The 22696-nt window shown below is 38.3% G+C and overlaps 2 protein-coding genes across 7 annotated transcripts in view; one reads left to right on the top strand and one right to left on the bottom strand.

Moving 5' to 3' along the window:
- Positions 1–22696, bottom strand: part of Alg11 (ALG11 alpha-1,2-mannosyltransferase) — a 392778-nt gene that overhangs the window by 116917 nt on the left and 253165 nt on the right. Inside the window, exon 5 of one of the 6 annotated variants that reach the window (XM_067788978.1) lies at positions 3356–3428. The exons of the other annotated variants lie outside the window; for them this stretch is intronic. Within the exon in view, the coding sequence (XP_067645079.1) occupies positions 3371–3428 (58 nt within the window). The 3' untranslated portion in view covers positions 3356–3370. Of the gene's footprint in view, positions 1–3355; positions 3429–22696 lie in introns of those variants that run through there. 6 annotated transcript variants of the gene reach the window in all.
- LOC137252862 (uncharacterized) overlaps positions 1–22696 on the top strand; it is a 631431-nt gene that overhangs the window by 595090 nt on the left and 13645 nt on the right. The window lies entirely within an intron of this gene.

Raw genomic sequence — 22696 nt, 5'->3', positions numbered from 1 at the left:
CCACTAACGTTTTTCTCTTTCATCCACAGTTCAGCGAGGCTGCATTACTGCGAGCACAGATGTCCGCCGGAGATCGTACTTACGATACAACCATACCTACATATCATATTTTTTAAATTTATTTAGTTTATCCCGCCTTGGGAAGGTTGCTGGCGTACTCACCTAGTTTCAAGTTGCTCGCCGCAAGGGGCCGGCATGTTTAGGCCACCAGCCTAAATATTTCGGACCACCCTAACACGCACATTAGTTATTTTATTATTAATACCGGTAACGGCTAACACCAGCCGAGAGCTGACTTTGAAGGGGAAAAACTCAACGAAAGTTAGCTATCGGCAGGTGCCGCGGTCTTGGCCCCTTCTTCTATTTTGGAACGTTCAAGAGCCAGCAGCTAGCCCCAGGTGAGTTTCCTAACTTTTTCGAGTGTACATCTTAAATTTTAAATTGTGTTCTAAATTGTGAACTGGCAAGTGAATTTATTTTGCATAATTTAACTCCTTGCCATTGTCACTTAAATTTTAATTTTAAATTTTCTATTTGCAATTAATCACTTGCATACATTTGAATGTGTCAAGTGCATTTTGGAGTTCGATTAATTTCTTTCCAATTGCACGACTGCATATTAAAGCTATTTACCTTGTGAAGTAATTAACTTTCCTGACGACCAGGAAGTTTGTGTTTCACTTTCATAACCATATTGTAGCTCGTCGCTAATTCCTTTATACATTTTCAATAAATTTATAATTTATAAACAAACTTGTGGTTACGATTTACTAATTCGGTATTTATTTTCTTTTATTTGCAATGCACACGCCCGACTTACCCGCTTCCACACTACCCCGCAAAACACCGCAAAACGCGGATGAGGCGAAAAGATTCGTCGCATTTTGCAATTATTACAGAAGATTTATTCCAAATTTTGCAGAATATTCAAGAATAATAACAAGACTTTCCAAGAAAAATGTAGTTTTCGACTGGACAGAGGATTGTAAAAAATCCTTTGACTATTTGATAATAAGCCCTAACATCCTACAATATCCCGATTTCAATAAACAATTTTGTATAACAACTGATGCAAGTGGATATGCTTGCGGAGCAATATTAATCCCAGAGTATGAAGGAAAACAATTGCCAATTGCCTATGCATCACGATCATTTACTAAAGGAGAAATTAATAAAGCAACAATTGAGAAGGAATTAGCGGCCATTCATTGGGCCATAACATATTTTAGACCATATGTTTACGGTAGAAAATTTTTGGTCAAAACAGACCACAGACCCTTAACATTTTTATTTTCGATGATAAATCCATCATCAAAGTTGACTCGAATCAGATTAGATCTGGAAGAATGTGATTTCGAGGTGGAGTATATCGCAGGTAAAGAAAACTATGTAGCCGACGCATTATCACGCATAGATATTAAAGACCTAAAACAAATATCGGTAGAAGCGTGTAAAATACTAAAAGTTACGACTAGATCGGAAACTAATAAAATTATAACAATAAAGATTCCAGTAGTAAAAATGAAGAAATAAAAAGTCACAAAGAGAACCCAATAATATTTGAAGCGCTAAATAAATGTGAAGTAAAGAGACTAGTCCAGCTCGTTTTCGATACTCCGAAATTACGTTTCAAAAAAGGAAAGAAAATTTGTAGCGAAATTAATATAAAAAATCTAATTGTTGAGGCGAAGATTGACTTAGGTCAATTCTTTACCAAGCTTATGAAAGAAGCCGGCAATTTAGGAGTTAGAAAAATACAGTTGTCCTTAGAAGACAAATTGTTTAAGAATAATTATACCCGGGTAGACACATTTAAAGAAATTGGTACCAAAGTTCTCAAAAATTTAATTATAGCATTAACTCCAGAAGTTATGCATGTGACAAATAACAAAGAAATTAAAGAAATTAAAGAAATTCTTCACAAATTTCATGACGATCCTGTTTTGGTGGCCACCAAGAATAAATCGCATGCCAAATAAAATAAAACAAAAATACTATTGGAAAGGAATGAAAAATGATATCAGAAAATACATCAAAAAATGCGCTCATTGTAATAAAAATAAAAAATTATAACCGAAACGCCCACAAAATCCTTCGACATAGTACAAATAGATACGATTGGCCCTCTTCCCAGATCGTAAAATAGAAATGAATATGCAGTTACTATAGTTTGCGACCTGACTAAATATTTAGTTGCAATACCAATACCCAGCAAACACGCAAAAACAATAGCCAAAGCGATATTTGAAAATTTTATCCCAGTTTATGGTAGCATAAAGACAATTATAACAGATCTGTGAAGCGAATATAAAAATAGCTTGAGGAATTATGCAAACTTCTAAAAATACACCATAAAACTTCAACACTTTACCACCATCAAACTTTAGGCACAGTTGAACGTAGTCATAGAATATTCAATGAATATGTACGTTCCTACATATCCATTGACAAAAACGATTGCGATGAATACCTTAAATATTTTCGTATTGTTACAATACTACCCCATCTACAGTACACAATTATTGTCCATACGAATTAGTATTTGGTAAAAAACCACAGATTTACGAATTTTTACAAGAAAACACGGTAAGCCCATTATACATTTATGAGGCTTACGACAAAGAAATTAAATATGGGTTACAAATAGCGCAAAATAGAGCTTATAAATTAGTAAAAGAGGCTAAGGGAAAACAAAAAATTAGTTAAGATAGGAAAATGCAATATAAAGAAATAAACTTAGGAGATTTAGTATTAGTCAGAGATGAAACAGGTCATAAGTTAGATAGTAAATATAAGGGGCCCTTTAGAGTAGTAAATATCGACAAAAACAATAATTTTACATTAAGTTCGTATAACGTAGAAAATAGCAACGTAGAAAACATAAATCAGAATAGTAATTATCCATTAAGCAATAAAAATAAGAAAATCATAATACATACAAAAAAGGCTTAAACTCGTAGAATAAGAACACTTCAATTTTGTAAACACAAAGAAACTTCTTATTGTAAGAAAAATATAATAAAAGCAAACAAAAATTCTGAAAGACATAAATCATATAATAGCCCAATTGAAAATATAGTAAACAAAACAAAAAATTTTTGTAAATAAGTAATTACCCAAACAAAAAAACAAAAAAACAAAGGTATGTCGTAAATTCAAAAGCAATTAAATATCCAGTTAGGGATTCTTGTTGAAAACGGTGATGTAGTATAACCAAAATAAACAAATTCATACATACATGTATACTTACAAAACATTTAGCACGCGTGGCTTTTGAGTTGCTCACTGATAATGTAAACAAAACGCAACCAACTAAAATTATGCTGAGTTTGCGTATTCATATGCACCAGCAAGTTCTCACGCTTTGCAACTATATGCATGTGTATGTGAATGTGCACGAGTACGTTTGGCTGCATTCTGTTGTTAGGCTTAGCATCAGAAGTAAATATGTAACATAGTAAATAAATTATACATAAGAATTTGTAATATTTTTGTATAAATAGACCGAAAATATTTGAAATAAAGGTAATTCATTTTCTTGATGCTGAATGTCGGCATCGATTAAATACAATAGCAGTGCCGATTAATTGGCACTCACCAAAAAACCCGATCTATTCATTTTCCCATCCTACAATAGTACTTTGTTTATTTAAGCCACAATCTCTACAAAATGTGGGTTTTATCCAATACCCAGAAAAAAAATTGATTTTGTCGCATTGTGTTATTATTATAAATACGAAACAACAGGTTTGACTCACTTATTTACTTTGACTTCCCCTATTCATGATATTTGGTGTATCTTTGTTAACTTTTCAATGCAAACCCTAATAATAATTTTTCCTCCAAAAATATCATGAGTTTCTGGTCTAAGTATAATAATGTTACGAATGTTGGCGGCACTAAGGGGTACTGCCATCTCTAGGCCGATGCCAAGCAGTGACGTGAATTCACATCAATAATTCAATCATTATGTCTATAAAGGTATGCAATTGTGATTGTGGAAGTATCGCTCACACATACAAGCGCATGGTGTATGAGAGAAGCTATAAAAATTATACATCTGTAGTTGTAGCTGAGAAATTTATAACTAACTAGTAAGTTCTGGAATTAGAAAAGCCTAAGAATATGCAACGAGGAGGTCGGACAGTATAAAAGGGCGACAACAGTGGAGGCGAGAGATCAGTTTCATTTAAGCTATCAGTCAGTTTGGTTATTAAGCCAGCTAGTTGCAAAGTATAAGTGTTATTGTGAAGTACTTTAATAAAGGCCATTTTTCCATTTATTCAATATTGCAGTTATTTATTCAACAGTTTAGTGATTCGAACTAGCAGAAGGTTGCAAATAAGAGGATTTGCAAGTAAATTCGTTACAATAAGAATCATGTAAAGTAACAGTTGCAATAAATATTGAAAGTGCTATAAGTTCTTTGTTTATTATTTTAGTAATATGATTTGAAAGACACATTTTCTTGAATTTTTAAGTACTTTCGTTTGGTAAGGAAAAACGAATACTTAAGGTGGGGGTAAATCTTTGTTAGCTGACCTAATCATGCGAAAACGACTTCATAGCTTAAACGGACATTAAACGGAAATGTGAAGCTTATCAAGGCGAAAATAATGACATATCAATTTGAAAAATCGTACGTCAAATAACCAAGTTACAACGAAAAAACCTTTTCGGATGTATTTCGAAGGATCAAAAAAAATAAAAATAATATTTTCCGAAACCCTCTCAACATAATCTTTAAATTTAGGGGCGGACATTAGCAACTTTTTTTTCGACCCAGTCTAATGTACACTGATTTGGAGAACTTGTTTCGCCTAGAAAAGGCGTTGAAGGGACCAGCTAGACAAGGAGTGGCATCATTGCTTATCCATCCATCAAATGTGAACGTTGTGATATCTACACTGGAATTTCACTTTGGACGACCGCAGCTGTTAATTCGTAGTCAAATAACTAAGGCGCAAGCATTTCCAAAGGTTAGTGGTAGAAAACTGGCTGATATCATAGCTTTCAGCACGATGGTAAACACCTTTTCCATGAACTTAGCGTATCCAAGCATTCGACACTTTAGTAATTGGTTGAAAGAAATATCAATGTTTATCTCAATAGCAGCAGATGTAATTCCACAAAATAATTTTAATTCGAATGAACAGCTGATTTCAAAGTCGAAGCGGTCTGTAAAGCCAGAGTTGGTAATAACAGAAACAAAGTGCGTGTATTGTAAAGGTAATCATCCCTTAAATCAGTGCTCGAAGTTTAAAGATATTGATTGCGATCTAAGATGGAAGTTTGTAAAAGAGAATCATTTATGTTTTAGTTGTATGCGCTCAGGACTGTGGAAGTCGTCGCGAACGTGGTATTAACTCGTGCAAAAGATTGCACAACCGATTACTACATGAAAATGATAGAATTGTAGCTGAAAAGGGAACTTCGAATAGGGATGAGGATGCTCAACAGCAGATGGTAGATGAAACCATTAATGTCAACGCAATTTATAAGAAGGAATTTAATAAAAAAAAAAAAAAAAACATTATTTAAGTTTATACCTGTTGAAATAAAAGGCCCAAAAGGTAATTGTAAAATCATGGCATTTATTGATGACGGGTCGAAAATATCTTTAATCGAGGAGAATGTTGCCAAAGCCGTTGTTTTGAAAGGACCACCAGATTTGTTATCACTAAGATGGATAGGAAAAAAAACAATAACGCTGTGACATTTAGAGGTTGAAGTCCGGGTGTTAGGGATAACAGAAAAAGTTATCAAATGCGAAACGTACGAACAACAAAAAGTTACAACTTCCGGCACAGACTTTAAATTTTAAGAGTTTCAAGTCCAAATTCGAAGTGGCGAAGAATGTGCCACTCGATGACTAAGTAAATGCCTTTCCACAAATGCTTATCGGCATGCCCCATACAAACTTAGTCCGCCCATTGGAAGTAATCAGTCTAGACGATTGCGTCTACATTCATAAATCTAATTTAGGCTTCATATTATTTGGGTCAAATGAGTATAGTGCTGATGGAGTAGTTTGTAGCATAGATTTGGAGGACAATGCAATTAGGGACATACAACAACAAGTCAGCAAGTATTTTAGTATAGAAAATTTTGGGATCAATCCATTGCCACCGGTCGTAAGGGAAGCTGATAAAAGCGCTGAAAAAATTCTTTCGGAAACGACAAAGCATGTAGGTACTCAGTAGGAACGGGGTTATTATGGAGTCATGACGATGTTAAATTCGTCAATAGTTATCAGATGGCGCTGAGACGGCTAGAAATAATTGAGACAAAAATGTATAAAGACAGCACACTGTCGGATTGGTATAAAAATAAAATAGCTGAATATATAAACAAATCTTATGCACGAAAATTGTCAGACTCGGAAGCAGCAAAAGTTACACCCCAAACGTGGTATTTGCCACATTTCGTCGTCTCTAATGTGAACAAAGGCAACATGGTGCGCCTAGTGCTGCTGCTTCTATTAATGGAGTCTCTTTTAATTCAAGGTTGATGAAGGGCCCTGAAACTTATCAGCCGAAACCCCTTTTGTTTATTTTTTTTTAAGTTCCGACAAGGTCATATAGGTGTATGTGCTGACATACGTGAAATGTTTCACCGGGTTAAAATCCGCGAAACAGATCACGAAGCGCAACGCTTTATATGGCGGGATGGAGATACAACTAGGGTTAAGATGTGTACATTATGACAGCCATGATATTCGGATCGGCGTGTTCATCATGTTCAGCACAATACTTTAAAAATTTGAATGCAAGAATATTTTAACTTGAGTATCCGAGGGCTGCCCGCGCGGTTATGGATTGTCATTATTTTGATGATTACGTAGATAGCTTCGACACTATAGAAGATGCGATAGAGGTTTTAAGAGCGATAAAACGAATTAAGGCTGCCGCTGGACTCGAACTACGTGGGTTTTTATCTAACTCTGCGGACGTCCTCTTAGCTCTTTCAGACGAATCCTCACCGCAACCATCTACAGATATGATAAATTTCTGCGCTAGTGAATCTATTACTGAAAAGGTGCTTGGAATGTACTGGCATTCCATGGATGACACATTATTTTTTCAAATTACAGTTTTCGAGAGTTCCAAAAGATGTTTTTTCTGGAAGCCGACGCCCAACAAAATCAGAGATTTTAAGTCTTACCATGTCAATATTTGATCCATATCTTTCGAATGTAACGATCAAGTCCAAAATTATATTACAACAGTTATGGTGCTTGAATATAGACTGGAAATCACTTATTCCAGAGCAGATTTATTCAGAGTGGCATGACTGGTACAAGGATCTAGACCAGGTCAGGAGTTTGAAAACCCCTCGTTGTTATCACGAAAGCTTTACTAAAGCTTAGGTAGACTTGCATGTCTTTGTCGATGCTGCCGAACTTGCATATGCCGCCGTAGATTATTCGCGTATAGTAATTAATGAAGATGTCAATTTAGTATTTGTAGCGGGAAATCACGCTGTAGCCCAATTAAAACCTTGTCTGTACGTGGAGTGGAACTCTTAACCGCAGTACTGGGTGTCCGTTTAAAGGAGTCCATATTAATTGGCCATGAAGTGAAGCCGCAGAACGTAACATTTTGGTCTGACTCAAAGACCGTATTGAGTTCGATCAGATCAGACAGCCGTTGCTATAAACAATTCGTAGGGCACAGAGTTGCCCAGATTTGGACTCCTCTGACATTAATCAGTGGCGTTGGGTAGCCGGGAAACATAATCCCGCCGACGATGCAACAAGGTTACAAGCAAAAGTTTCTGCCAACTCTCGATGGATAAGCGTCCAAAATTCTTGAAAACCCCCGAAGGAACTTGGCCAGTCTTATCAGACGCCAATGTTGAAAAAGTGATATTGTGATATTGAAAGACGTTCAAAATATGTGGTAACGGTCAACCTTGATTCTAGGTAATAGACTTAGAAAAATTTTCGAACTACTATAAGTTGCTCAGGATTATGAGTTGGGTAAGGATAGCGATATTAAAGTTTAAAATTTTTAAAAGGAAAGAAGGGAAGAACGTGTGTCCGATATCAACTCTACAGTTTAAAGCGAAAGACATTATCGAGACAGAAATATTTGTCAGTCGTTTTGTTCAGAGTAAAATGTACCCTTATGAAATACGTGATTTGATGAACGGAAAGCATGTCCCTTATTTAATCTCACACCAATGATCGATGAAGGCGGAGTTTTGAGACACTCCGGGAGGATCACTAACGCTGAATACGAAAATACCGATTATTTTGCCGAGTAAAGATCCAATATTCATCACGATTGCACGTTACTATCACGAGAAATTTAAACATCAGAACCCGGATTCAATCATATGTGCCATTCGGAGAAAGTTCTGGATTTCCAATATACGTCGTATAGTCACTTTCGCTGCGAGGGAGTGCCAGTTATGTAAAAATCGAAAAGCAGAGCCACAGCCGCCGCTTATGGGACAACTCTCAAGGGGTCGCCTCACTCCTTACGTTCGAGTGTTCAGCTACACGGGAGTCGATTTTTTCGGAGCGTACTTGGTAGCAGTCGGTCGTCGTCAAGAAACGAGAGGGCAATACATCATGAGTTGATTTGTCTGCTGACGCATTTATACTATGCCTAAACAATTTTATAAACTGGCGAGGAGTGCCTCTGAGGATCTGAAGCGAGAGGCACAAATTTCGTTGGAGCTAGTAAAGAGGATTTGGTGTTGGTACAGAAAGGGCTGGTCGAAAAAGGTACACGGCAGGGTATTGAATTCACCTGGTGATCCATCGGCAGGAGGGTCATGTGAGCGAATGGTGCGCTGCGTAAAGAACGTACTGTCCTTCACACTTAAGACAAAGGTGCCACAAGCAGATACATTGCAAAGCTTATTGATTGAAGCAGAGAATCTGGTCAATTCCCGACCATTGACTTATCTGCCCTTAGAAAACGAAAGTGCGTAGCCCTTGACCCAAACCATTTTATTTTGGGTTGTGCAAACGATGTGCAAACGATGTTCAGACGCCGAGCGTAGATGAACGTTGGTGGTACAACCACTTAGTTCTTAGACACTTAGCTGGATGTTTCCAGAATTCATTGAAGTTATTTTCAATTTTAGTTTTAAACTTTTGCGATTCTTGTTAAATTTTAATTAATTAAGATTTTGTGATTCATTGAATTGGTTGTAATTTAGCATAATATATTGTAATAAAGTTTAACTATATGGTTATAAAATACCATAATTGGTGACCTCACGACTAAACATATTAACGCACTTACTGCAGAATAATTAAATTTCTGACTGCCAAAATTTAACCAATCAATTTGTGGAACAAAAGCTGATAAGCTAATTCCACTGGAAACAGCTTTCAAGGAACGTTTTCATGAAGATAATATCAGCAATGAAGACTTCTCTACAGTTTTGCAAGAATTTAAGTACAGAGAAACCATAGTTGAGGATAACAGCCTGCTGCAAATGAACGGAACGCCAAGAAGAATAAACACAGCCGAAACAGAACCACCAGAAATTGGAGATAATGACGAAGGCAATACAGGTAGCATATACATGCAACGAATGCGCAACGCACTTAGAAGAATACAAGATGAAATGCTGGTTTTAAAGAACGGTCTCGCTCAATTTGAACTGACCTCTCGAAATACACCATACTCCCGGCCTTTGGAATACAAATCGACTAATTTCTGACCGTATATAGCTTTTGGAAAGATGATCCAAATTTATGGTTTGCTGTTTTAGAAAGAAAATTTCAAATTCATAACTACTTTAAGTGGTTTTTAGGGACACAAAAGATAATTTAGGTTTTCATTTAGTTTTCGAGATATTCGCAGAATATGTAGGTCTGCTAACGTCAAGCTAGCAGACCCACAACTTAAATTTCATTTTTTTTTAATAAAAAAATATATCACAGTTAGGTGCAATTTAGGTGCTTTTTATGGCCACAAAAGGTAATTTGGGTGCTCATTTGGTTTTCTAGATATTAACGTTAAGCTAGCAGACCCACACTTTTTTGCGACTATCTCGAAAACTAAATGGAAACCTAAATTATCTTTTGTGGCCATAAAAGCCAAGCTTGACGTAAAGCTAGCAGACCCACACTTTTTTGCGAATATCTCGAAAACCAAATGAGCACCCAAATTATCTTTTGTGGCCCTAAAAAGCACCTAATGATTTTATAACTCAAGATGGTTTGTGTTTTGAAATTTTAAGAATCGGATACCAGGGTCTCGAGATATAGACCAAAACGTGGACCCGGGTAACCCTAGGATGTGTTTGTACAATATGGGTATCAAATTGAAGCTGTTGATGAATGCTATATTATAGAGTATTTTTCATGCCGCTCCGTGACTGGGGTCTCGAGATATAGACCAAAACGTGGACCCGGATAACTTTAGGATGTGTTTGTACAATATGGGTAGCAAATGGGAGTTGTTGATGATTGCTATAGTATAGATTATTTTTCATGCCCCTCCGTGACTAGGGTCTTGAGATATAGACCAAAACGTGGACCCTGATAACTTTAGGATGTGTTTGAACACATGAGTATCCATTGTAAGTTGTTGATAAATGCTATTGAAAAGAGGGCTTTTCTTTTCGCTGGGTAACTAAGGACTCGAGATATAGACCAATTGGGAACACGCCTTCAGGTTAAGATATTGCATTCTTATGTACTACAACCAGTTAAAATGGTATATTCAATCACATAACAATATAATCTGTTTATCTGAAGGCACTGAAAAGCGCTAAATGTATGGTGAAATTATTTTGAAAAACACACCAAAAACCCATTTTTTTGCTCAGATTCATCCCACTTAGCCATAATTTATTCTTTTTTAATTGAAAGAAAAATGGCACGACCCCCACGAGGAAATATAGGTCGCCGAACGCGTCATGCAAAAGTTGCGGCATTACAAAGGCGATCACAGACTCCAGATGAACGAGCACAAGCTAATGCATCGCAGCGTGAACGTAATGCACGAAATAGATCTGTTGTACAGTCAGATTGATTACAGTATGTACGGATATATTGGAATAATATACGCAATATGTCTACATTGTGATGCGGCTAAATTTCCAGGTGAAACGCCCGGCATGTGTTGTGCTAATGGCAAAGTGAGATTTCCAGTATTAGAAACTCCACCCGAACCATTGCCTTCATTAATTTTTGGGACTTCTGAAAATTCGAAGCACTTTTTGAGTCATAATCGGCATTTCAAATGACTTCTTTTGGTGCTACTAACATTATTAGAGATAATTTTATGCCGACGTTTAAGGTAAATACTTAAACAGGATTGTCCCAATCAATCTGAATCATAAAAGTATTCTATAGTTTTAAAAATTATTACGCAACATATACCTAAAATTGCATATATGTTGCAGATTTAGGGCCAAATTTATCATCAAGCTGGTTCGTTTTTGCCATACCCCGACGCTGATTATACATTTTTGCAAACTTATTTTATTGGTGATGAAAATCGTGAATTGGATCAACGTTGTGCAACTGCTTTGAATACAAGACGAGAAATTATTTGTGAGCTACAAAGGTTTGCTCTGGATCGTATGCCATCTGATAATCACAAAATCGTAATAAGGGCTGATAGAACACCTTTTGGAGAGCATGAAAGGCGATTCAATGCACCGACAATTGATGAGGTTGCAATTGTAATTCTTGGTGATCAGTTCCAATCCCGTGATATTATACTTCATCGCAGAAGTGAGCAATTGCAACGTGTTTCGGAACTTCATCGTAGTTACGACGCATTACAATCCCCAATATTGCATTGGAAAGCTGACGATGGCTACCATATCAATATACCAATGATTGATCCACGAACAGGTAAATAATATTTTCAGTGTGTTGACATTTCATCATTTGTATAAATTTCTTAAGTCACATTTTGCACTTATTTTCAGGTCTACATGTACAGTTGGCGGCCACCGTGGTGTGATGGTAGCGTGCTCCGCCTACCACACCGTATGCCATGGGTTCACACCCCGGGCAACGCAACATAAAAATTTTAGAAATAAGGTTTTTCAATTAGAAGAAAATTTTTCTAAGCGGGGTCGCCCCTCGGCAGTGTTTGGCAAGCCCTCCGGGTGTATTTCTGCCATGAAAAGCTCTCAGTGAAAACTCATCTGCCTTGCAGACGCCGTTCGGAGTCGGCATAAAACATGTAGGTCCCGTCCGGCCGATTTGTAGGGAAAATCAATAGGAGCACGACGCAAATTGGAAGAGAAGCTCGGCCTTAGATCTCTTCGAAGGTTATCGCGTCTTACATTTATTTTTTTTATTTACATGTACAGAAAAAAGTTAGTGCCATGAATTTTTATTCGTATCGATTGATGGTTCGTCCACAAGAACAAAATTATATCTTGAGATGTGGTAAACTATATCATCAGTACATCGTTGATATGTATGCCAAAATAGAAACAGAACGTCTTAATTTTATTCGTTTCAACCAAGCAAAATTAATATCTGAACAATATATTCATTTGCAAGATGCGATAACGAATGATGCTAATATTAATGTCATCGGACGTTTAACTATATTGCCATCTTCGTATATTGGTAGCCCACGGAATATGAACGAATATGCACAAGACGCAATGGGTTATGTACGAAAATACGGTCGACCGGATCTGTTCATTACATTTACATGTAATCCGCAGTGGGATGACATCAAAAACAATTTATTTGCAGGACAGTCGAGAACCGATCGTCATAACATTACTGCGCGTGTTTTTCGGCAAAAATGTAAAGCACTTATGGATTTAATTATTAAATTATCAGCCCAATTCTAAACGAAAATTCCGTGCGAGTTTTTTCCCTTCTCCCATTCCTCGTATTCTAAATAAAAATTCCTTGTGAGTTTTTTCACTTCTCCCTTTCCTCCTATTCTGAACAATGTTCGAAAAAGCGGAAACCGGTTATGGGAGAAAAGTAGGTATTATGAATGTGAGGGAGAGGGAGATTTCTCTGCCATTTCATAGGAGTTTTTTCACTTGTTAAATTAAAGGGAATGCATCAAAATAGTTAAAGGAAATTGGTTATTTTAAGAAAGAACACTTATTTGTACAAATTTGTGCTAAAAGATGTATTTATATTCTACCACAATATTCTCACTTCTAATACAACAACTACAACCACAATATTCTTTATTTTAAGTTGAAAAGTATATCACAAGCAACGGTAGAGCTCTTGGTATACAAATTTGATGCAGCCATCCAGAAATTGCGCAAGGATTTTTTAATAAGGCTTAAATAGATTTTGGCATATGATGAAGGACGAATTCAACTCAACTTGGTCGCCAGAAAATTGCTTTGCTGAATGAAAGCAGGCAACTCCGGCAGATTTGTGTTATGCGGCCGTCTTCTTCTTATGTTCCGCTGTTGATGTTGCTGTGGCACCAATTCATTACTCATTTCAGTGAATACCACATGAAATGCAATAAATGCTGTGCATTGTTTATATTTTATTTCTTAATTTCCAACAAATTTGCAACAATAATTAAACTTTTTAATCTTTTAAACAAAATAAGAAATGTGCAACGAAATTTCAATTGACAAAACAGCTGACTTCGAAAATTCGAAATTCCTGTTCCCCAATGATTGTTCTCCCTAGGAGAACAGAATTGGAGGAATTTTTCCGCGGGAATAAAAAAATCCGCGAGAACAAAATTCCGCGAGAATATTTAGAATTGGTCTGTATATGTATTTGGGGAGGTGCGTTACCATATGTACTCCATCGAATGGCAGAAAAGGGGATTGCCGCACGCACATATACTAATTTGGCTGGTACATAAAATAACTCCGGATCAAATCAATAACCTTATATCAGCTGAAACTCCTGATCACACTGCTGATCCTGAGTTATTTCAAGTTGTCGTTAAAAACATGATACATGGACCGTGCGGTGAACTAAATGTGAATTCACCACGTATGATTGATGAAAAGTGTTCGAAACGATACCCAAGGCAATTTACTTCAGACACAATAACGGGCAATGACGGATATCCGTTGTATCGACGTAGATCACCTAATGATAATGGCAAAACGGCAACCATTAGAATGCATAACCAGGAAGTTGAAGTTGATAATCGTTGGGTGGTTCCGTATTTTCCATTATTATCGAAAATATTCAATGCTCACATAAATGTGGAATATTGTAATTCTGTCAAATCCATTAAATATATTTGCAAGTATGTAAATAAAGGGAGCGAAATGGCAATTTTCGGTGTTGCTGGTGATAACACAAATGATGAAATTACTCAGTATCAAATGGGGCGCTATATTAGTAGCAATGAAGCTGTCTGGAGGATTATGCCGTTTCCAATGCACGAAAGACATCCTGCGGTTGTTCACTTGACTGCACATCTTGAGAATGGCCAACGTGTTTATTTTAATGTAGCAAATGTATTGGAAAGAGCAGCACAACCACCAGCAACTACGTTAACAGCTTTTTTCAAATTATGCGAAACTGATATATTTGCGATAACTTTGTTATATTCTAAAGTGCCTCAGTATTACACATGGAATGTGTCTTCGAAAAAATTTCAAAGACGTAAACAAGGAACAGCAGTTCATAGGCATCTTGGCATTTTCCAAATAGAAGCAATTGGGAGAATATATATAGCACATCCAAACAATGTTGAGTGCTTTTATTTGAGATTGTTATTAGTTAACGTGAATGGCCCAAAATCATTTCAAGAACAGTCAACGGTCATTTGTGTCAAACATACAGTGAAGCATGCCAACTTTTGCATTTGTTGGAAGATGATGATCATTGGGATTCAACACTTCATGATGCATCTATTTCGGCTCATCCTCAACAAATACGAATGCTATTTGTCATTATATTATCAACATGTATACCATCAAATCCACTTGAATTATGGAACAAATATAAACATTGTATTGCAGAAGATATTTTAATTCGTATGTGTCATCATGCAAGAAATCCTGATTTGTTGATAACTTTGGAAATGTACAACGAAGCTTTGATAATAATTGAAGATATGTGTCTAGCGATTGCAAATAAAACATTAGTACAATTGGGTATGATCGCACCAAATCGTGAGATGCATGATCTGTTTGATCGTGAATTGCAACGTGAACAGGAATTCAATTCTAATGATTTGCGTTTATTTGTAAAACCGAATATAACCAAATTAATATTCAGCAAAAACATGTATATGACACAATTATGCAAGCCATTTCCAATAATGCAGGTGGATAATATTTCTTGGATGCACCTGGTGGCACAGGCAAAACGTTCGTTATATCACTGATTTTAGCAACTATTCGATCGGAACAGAAAATTGCATTGGCACTTGCATCTTCGGGAATTGCTGCTACATTATTAGAAGGTGGTCGGACGCACACTCAGCATTAAAATTGACATTGAATGTACAGGTGATTGAAACTCCAACTTGCAATATTTCAAGAAATTCTGCTATGGCAAAAGGTCTGCAATTAACGTCAATTATTTTTTGGGATGAGTGTACAATGGCGAATAAAAAATTACTAGAAGCATTTAATCGAACAATGCAAGATTTACGTGGTAATCGACAGCTTTTTGGTGGTGCTTTGATATTACTGTCAGGGGATTTTCGACAAACATTGCTTGTCATTCCTCGATCAACTCCTGCTGATGAAATAAATGCCTGTTTGAATTCATCAGTTCTTTGGAGATATGTACAAAAATTGACACCAAACATTAATATGCGTATTCACCTACAAAATGATCCAGCTGCCCATGAGCTTTCAAAACAATTGTTAGAAATTGGTGATGGCAAAATATAAATCGACAGAACCAACGGATTGATCACTGTACCGAACAATTTTTGTACAATTACGAAATCGATAGATGAATTGATTGAATGTGTTTTTCCAAATATTCTTCAGAATTACAGAAATCATGATTGGTTGAGAGAACGCGCAATTATAGCGCCGAAGAACATTCATATCAATGCCATTAATTTTCAAATTCAAGCAAAACTCCCAGGTGTAGTCACGACATATAAATCAATTGACAGTGCTATGAATCAAGATGAGGCAATTAATTATCCAATTGAATTTTTAAATTCATTATAACCGACTGGTATGACACCGCATTGTAACATTGGCATCCGACCACCTGCCCATACTTATTTCGCTTGAGCGTAACGCCGACTTCATCGTCACTGAAAAACGCACTTTCATAAACTTCAAAAAAGGAAAGTGGGAAGAATATAAATCCTTTACAGACAGCCGCCTAGCTGCCCTCCCTATCCCGACTGATGCCCGCCAAGGGGAGCGTGCCTTTCGTAAGGTCATTAAATCCGCCTCGGCACATTTCATTCCCGTCGGGAGAATTCCCGAAATCCGGCCGCCACCAGGCCGCAAACTTAGCGAGAGAACGTGACCTTATAAGACAGCTTGACCCAGGCGACCCCCAAATAAGGGATATAAACCAACGCATCAGATTGCTTGTAGATGAACACAAGCGGGCGAAATGGGAGGAGCACCTAAGAGGTTGTAACCTCTCTACCGGTGTGGGTAAACTTTGGTCCACCGTAAAGTCCCTATCGAATCCGACTAAGCACAAAGACAAAGTTTCCATCGCCTTTGGCGACAAAGTGCTGTCGGACGCGAAAAAATGCGCGAGCGCTTTCTGCCGACAATACATAATGCATCCTACGGTCGATAAAGATAGACGGAGAGCCAATAGACGCGCACATAAATACAAATTCAGCGCGTCACCAATCACCATCACCGCTAAAGAGGTTGAGGACGCAATTGGTCGTGCTAAACCATCCAAAGCAGTGGGCCCAGACAGCATAGCCATGCCGATGCTTAAAACCTAGGGAAAGAGGGGTTCAAATATTTAGCGCATGTCTTCAATCTGTCTCTTTCCACCTTTGTCATACCTGAGAAATGGAAAATGGCCAAAGTGGTCCCGCTACTAAAGCCTGGGAAACCAGCTAACATAGGTGAGTCGTATCGTCCTATATCTCTCCTATCGCCAGTGGCAAAGACGCTTGAAGCCATTTTGCTCCCTTATTTCCAAGCAAATTTGCAGCTAGCCCCTCATCAGCATGGCTTCAGAAAACTCCATAGCACTACCACCGCGCTGAATGCCATTAGCACCCAGATAAATTGCGGTTTAAATGAATACCCCCACCATAGAACAGTACTCGTAGCGCTAGACCTATCAAAAGCTTTTGATACGGTCAACCATGGCTCGTTACTGCAGGACCTGGAAGGGTCTACCCTTCCCCCATGTCTTAAAAGGTGGACCGCAAATTATCTGGGTGGTCGGCAGGCATCGGTGCAATTTAGAAACGAAACATCAAAACCAAGGAGAATTAAACAGGGGGTGCCACAGGGTGATGTCCTATCCCCACTTTTGTTTAATTTCTACATATCTAAGCTACCTTCATCACCGGAAGGAGTCACAATCGTTTCCTACGCCGATGACTGCACAATAATGGCCACAGGCCCAGGCCCAAAGATCGATGCGCTATGCAATAAAATAAACGGCTACCTTCCTGATCTCTCCAGTTTTTTCACCTCGCGAAACCTGGCATTATCACCGACTAAATCTTCCGCGACCTTATTTACAACATGGACGCCCCAAATGTTGACCACCACGTCGATGGCACTACGCTACCGACTGTTCGACACCCCAAAATCTTGGGTGTGACGTTTGATCAGGATCTACATTTCGGTGAGCACGCAGCCGCAATTGTTCCGAGAATTCAGAGCCGTAACAAAATCCTCAAATCCCTCGCTGGCAGTACTTGGGGAAAAGATAAAGAAACGCTCAAGACTACATACAAAGCAATTAGCCAGCCGATTACGTGCTACGCGTCACCCATATGGTCGCCAAGCCTAAAAATCACCCACTGGAAGAAACTACAGGCCTGCCAAAATACTGCTCTCAGAATCGCCACGGGCTGTCTTCTTATGTCCCCAGAACACCATCTGCATAATGAGGCGAGAATACTCCCCATCACGGAGAGAAATGAGATGCTGACCAAACAGTTCCTGTTGAATACCCAGAAACCTGGGCATCCCAACAGACATCTGATTGATGAACCAGCACCGCCTAGGGGCTTAAGGAGTCATCTCCGTAAGCATTTTGAGGAAATACGGCACCTGAGAACCCAGCCGTATGAAGTGAAAAAACACAAGCAGGTCCTTGGTGAACTCCATAAACAGGGGTCGGACCTTTATGCCGGGAATTGCCCGGTGAATCCAGTACTTAACGAAAATTATCCAAAACTTGCGGAAGAGGAACGCATACTCCCCAGGGAAACGCGTGTCACTCTTGCTCAACTTCGTTCTGGATACTGTAACAGGTTAAACTCTTACCCATCCAGAATCAACCCCGACATACAAAATGTATGCCCCGCTTGCAATGTGTCCCCACATGACACCAACCATCTCTTCAATTGTAACGTGGAACCAACGCCTCTAACACCCCTTTCCTTATGGTCCAGCCCTGTTGAAACGGCAAGTTTCCTTGTACTCCCGTTAGAGGATATTGATGACAATTTGTGATCGGTCGCGGCTATTAGGTGGGGCGAACATTGCTACAACAACAAAAACAACACCGCATTGTTTGAATCTGAAAGTGGGTTCTTTGATTATATTATTGCGAAATATTAATCCACCACCTGTGTAATGGCACCAAATTGGCGGTCAAATTTGATTGAAGCTACGATCTTAACTGGTAAATCAAAAGCATATCCATATGATTCCAACTGATATGCCATTTGAATTCAAACGATTACAATATCCTGTGCTTTTATCATTTGCGACGTCCATCAACAAAGCCCAAGGGCAAACATTAACGTTTGTGGTGTGAATTTGGAGGAATCATGTTTTTCACATGGCCAACTTTATGTTGCCTGTTCCAGAGTAGGTACCCCCAGCCGTTTGTTTATTCATGCTCAAAATAGAAAAACAAAAAATTTTGTTTATCCAAATGTTTTGGATTAAGTTTTAAAATAGCTAGCAAATAATAAAATATCTTTTTTTTTAATAAATGAGTTTGATTTAATATTTCACTTTATACGTAGCGAAGCACGTACCGGGCCGCTAGTTTCGATATATTTTTTATTTAAAATAAAATGAAATTTTGCGAATATCTCGAAAACTAAATTATCTTTTGTGGCCCTAAAAAGCACCTAAACCTAAATAGCTCCTAATTTCGATATATTAACACGCTTTTATTAGCTTGGCCTGTATGTAACGGAATCTTTTAACTTAATTTTAACCGGTTTCTAGAAGTTTGATTAATTTGAAACTTTGCATACGTATCAAGGACCGATGACAATGCATTAGTGTGATGGTGTGGTGACATAAGGTCGACGGCCATAAGGTTAATTGGCCTTATTACCTCTTTGAATGGCCATAAGTTTGATTGAAACTTTGCACACGTATCAAGGGTCGATGACAATGCATTAATGTGATGGTGTGGTGACATAAGGTCAACGGCCATAAGGTCAATTGGCCTTATTACCATTTTGAATGGCCATAACTTTAATTGAAACTTTGCACACGTATCAAGTCTCGATGACAATGCAATAATGTGATGGTGGTGTGACATAAGGTTAACGGACATAAGGTCAATTGAACTTATGACCACCCCAAATGGCTATAGATTTGAAACCTTGCACATAATGCGAAAAATGCATTCCTTTATTAATGATAGAAGTGGATACATGGCACATCTACGAAAGAGCATACTGGAGCCCTTTTTTAACACGCTTTTATTAGCTTGGCCTGTATCTATGTAAAGGAATCTTTGAGCTTAATTTTCACCGGTTTCTAGAAGTCTGATTAATTTGAAACTTTGCATACGTATCAAGGACCGATGACAATGCATTGATGTGATGGTGTGGTGACATAAGGTCGACGGCCATAAGGTAATTGGCCTTATTACCACTTTGAATAGCCATAAGTTTGATTGAAACTTTGCACACGTATCAAGGGTCGATGACAATGCATTAATGTGATGGTGTGGTGACATAAGGTCAATGGCCATAAGGTCAATTGGCCTTATTACCACTTTGAATGGCCATAACTTTAATTGAAACTTTGCACACGTATCAAGGCTCGATGAGAATGAAATAATGTGATGGTGGGGTGACATAAGGTAAACGGACATAAGGTCAATTGAACTTATGACCACCCCAAATGGCCATAGATTTGAAACTTTGCACATAATGCGAAAAACGCATTCCTTTATTAATGATAGAAGTGGATGCATGGCACATTTACGAAAGAGCATACTGGAGCCATTTTTTAACACACTTTTATTAGCTTGGCCTATATCTATGTAACGGAATCTTTGAGCTTAATTTTCACCGGTTTCTAGAAGTCTGATTAATTTGAAGCTTTGCATACGTATCAAGGACCGATGGCAATGCATTGATGTGATTGTATGGTGACATAAGGTCGACGGCCATAAGGTCAATTGGCCTTATTACCACTTTGAATGGCCATAACTTTAATTGAAACTTTGCACACGTATCAAGTCTCGATGACAATGCAATAATGTGATGGTGGTGTGACATAAGGTTAACGGACATAAGGACAATTGAACTTATGACCACCCCAAATGGCTATAGATTTGAAACCTTGCACATAATGCGAAAAATGCATTCCTTTATTAATGATAGAAGTGGATACATGGCACATCTACGAAAGAGCATACTGGAGCCCTTTTTTAACACGCTTTTATTAGCTTGGCCTGTATCTATGTAACGGAATCTTTGAGCTTAATTTTCACCGGTTTCTCGAAGTCTGATTAATTTGAAACTTTGCATACGTATCAAGGACCGATGACAATGCATTGATGTGATGGTGTGGTGACATAAGGTCGACGGCTATAAGGTAATTGGCCTTATTACCACTTTGAATGGCCATACGTTTGATTGAAGCTTTGCACACGTATCAGGGCTCGATGACAATGCATTATTGTGATGGTGTGGTGACATAAGGTCAACGGCCATAAGGTCAATTGGCCTTATTACCACTTTGAATGGCCATACGTTTGATTGAAACTTTGCACACGTATCAAGGCTCGATGACAATGCAATAATGTGATGGTGGTGTGACATAAGGTTAACGGACATAAGGTCAATTGAACTTATGACCACCCCAAATGGCCATAGATTTGAAACCTTGCACATAATGCGAAAAACGCATTCCTTTATTAATTAGTGGATGCATGGCATATCTACGAAAGAGCATACTGGAGCCCTTTTTTAACAAGCTTTTGTTAGCTTGGCCTGTATCTATGTAACGGAATCTTTGAGCTTAATTTTCACCGGCTTCTAGAAGTCTGATTAATTTGAAACTTTGCATACGTATCAAGGACCGATGACAATGCATTGATGTGATGGTGTGGTGACATAAGGTCGACGGCCATAAGGTAATTGGCCTTATTACCTCTTTGAATGGCCATAAGTTTGATTGAAACTTTGCACACGTATCAGGGCTCGATGAAAATGCATTATTGTGAGGGTTTGGTGACATAAGGTCAACGGCCATAATGTCAATTGGCCTTATTACCTCTTTGAATGGCCATAAGTTTGATTGAAACTTTGAACACGTATCAAGGCTCGATGACAATGCATTAATGTGATGGTGTGTTGACATAAGGTCAACGGACATAAGGTAAATTGACCTTATTACCACTTTGAATGGCCATAAGTTTGATTAAAGCTTTGCACACGTATCAAGGCTCGATGACAATGCATTAATGTGATGGTGTGGTGACATAAGGTCAACGGCCATAAGGTCAATTGCCCTTATTACCACTTTGAATGGCCATAAGTCTGATTGAAACTTTGCACACGTATCAAGGCTAGATGACAATGCAATAATGTGATGGTGGGGTCACATAAAGATAACGGACATAAGGTCAATTGAACTTGTGACCACCCCAAATGGCCATAGATTTGAAACCTTGTACATAATGCGAAAAACGCATTCCTTTATTAATGATAGAAGTGGATGCATGGCACATCTACGAAATAGCATACTGGAGCCCTTTTTAGAACGCTTTCATTAGCTTGGCCTGTATCTATCTATGTATCTATGTATCCATGTATGTATGTAACGGAATCTGGAGTGGAGCCGAGAGCCCCGGTAATGCAGAGCTCCGAACTCCGTTGCACCTTTTGAAGCATTTTAAGATAGCTACTTTTAGCTAGTGCAGGCCACCAGACCAAGGCACCATAAAGAATAATCGGGCGCACAATGGCTGTGTAAATACAGTAGGTCAACTTAGGGGAGAATCCCCAGGAGATTCCAATTGCCCTCTTGCAGGTAAACAGTTCTGCTGCTGCCACTATATGCACTCCATAATAGCTTCCTATCCAGAATGACTCCCAAATACTTGACTTGATCGCTAAACGCTAAGAATGTACCCCCAATTCTTGGCGATGTAAGATTTGGTACTTTGTACCTCCTCGTGAAGAGAAAAAGCTTGGTTTTATCCGGGTTGAATTCCAAACCTGTGGCGGGTTGTACTCCTGGAGCAGCTCTAGGATGTCAGCTGGGTCCGTTGGCGTCTTTGGAACTCAGGCTCTAGCCCTTGGTCGTGAGGGGATATCACGCGCCCCCACTACCTTGAGGCGCGCGCCCGAATATACCACCCGTATCAGCGTGGCGGCGGCTCTATAGAGGTTGACCGACCTGACGT

This window comes from Eurosta solidaginis, chromosome 5, assembly GCF_040869045.1.
Source record: "Eurosta solidaginis isolate ZX-2024a chromosome 5, ASM4086904v1, whole genome shotgun sequence".
NCBI classification, from domain to species: domain Eukaryota; kingdom Metazoa; phylum Arthropoda; class Insecta; order Diptera; family Tephritidae; genus Eurosta; species Eurosta solidaginis.
Note: the sequence above shows the minus strand (reverse complement) of the source record. Positions and strands in the feature narration are given on the sequence as shown.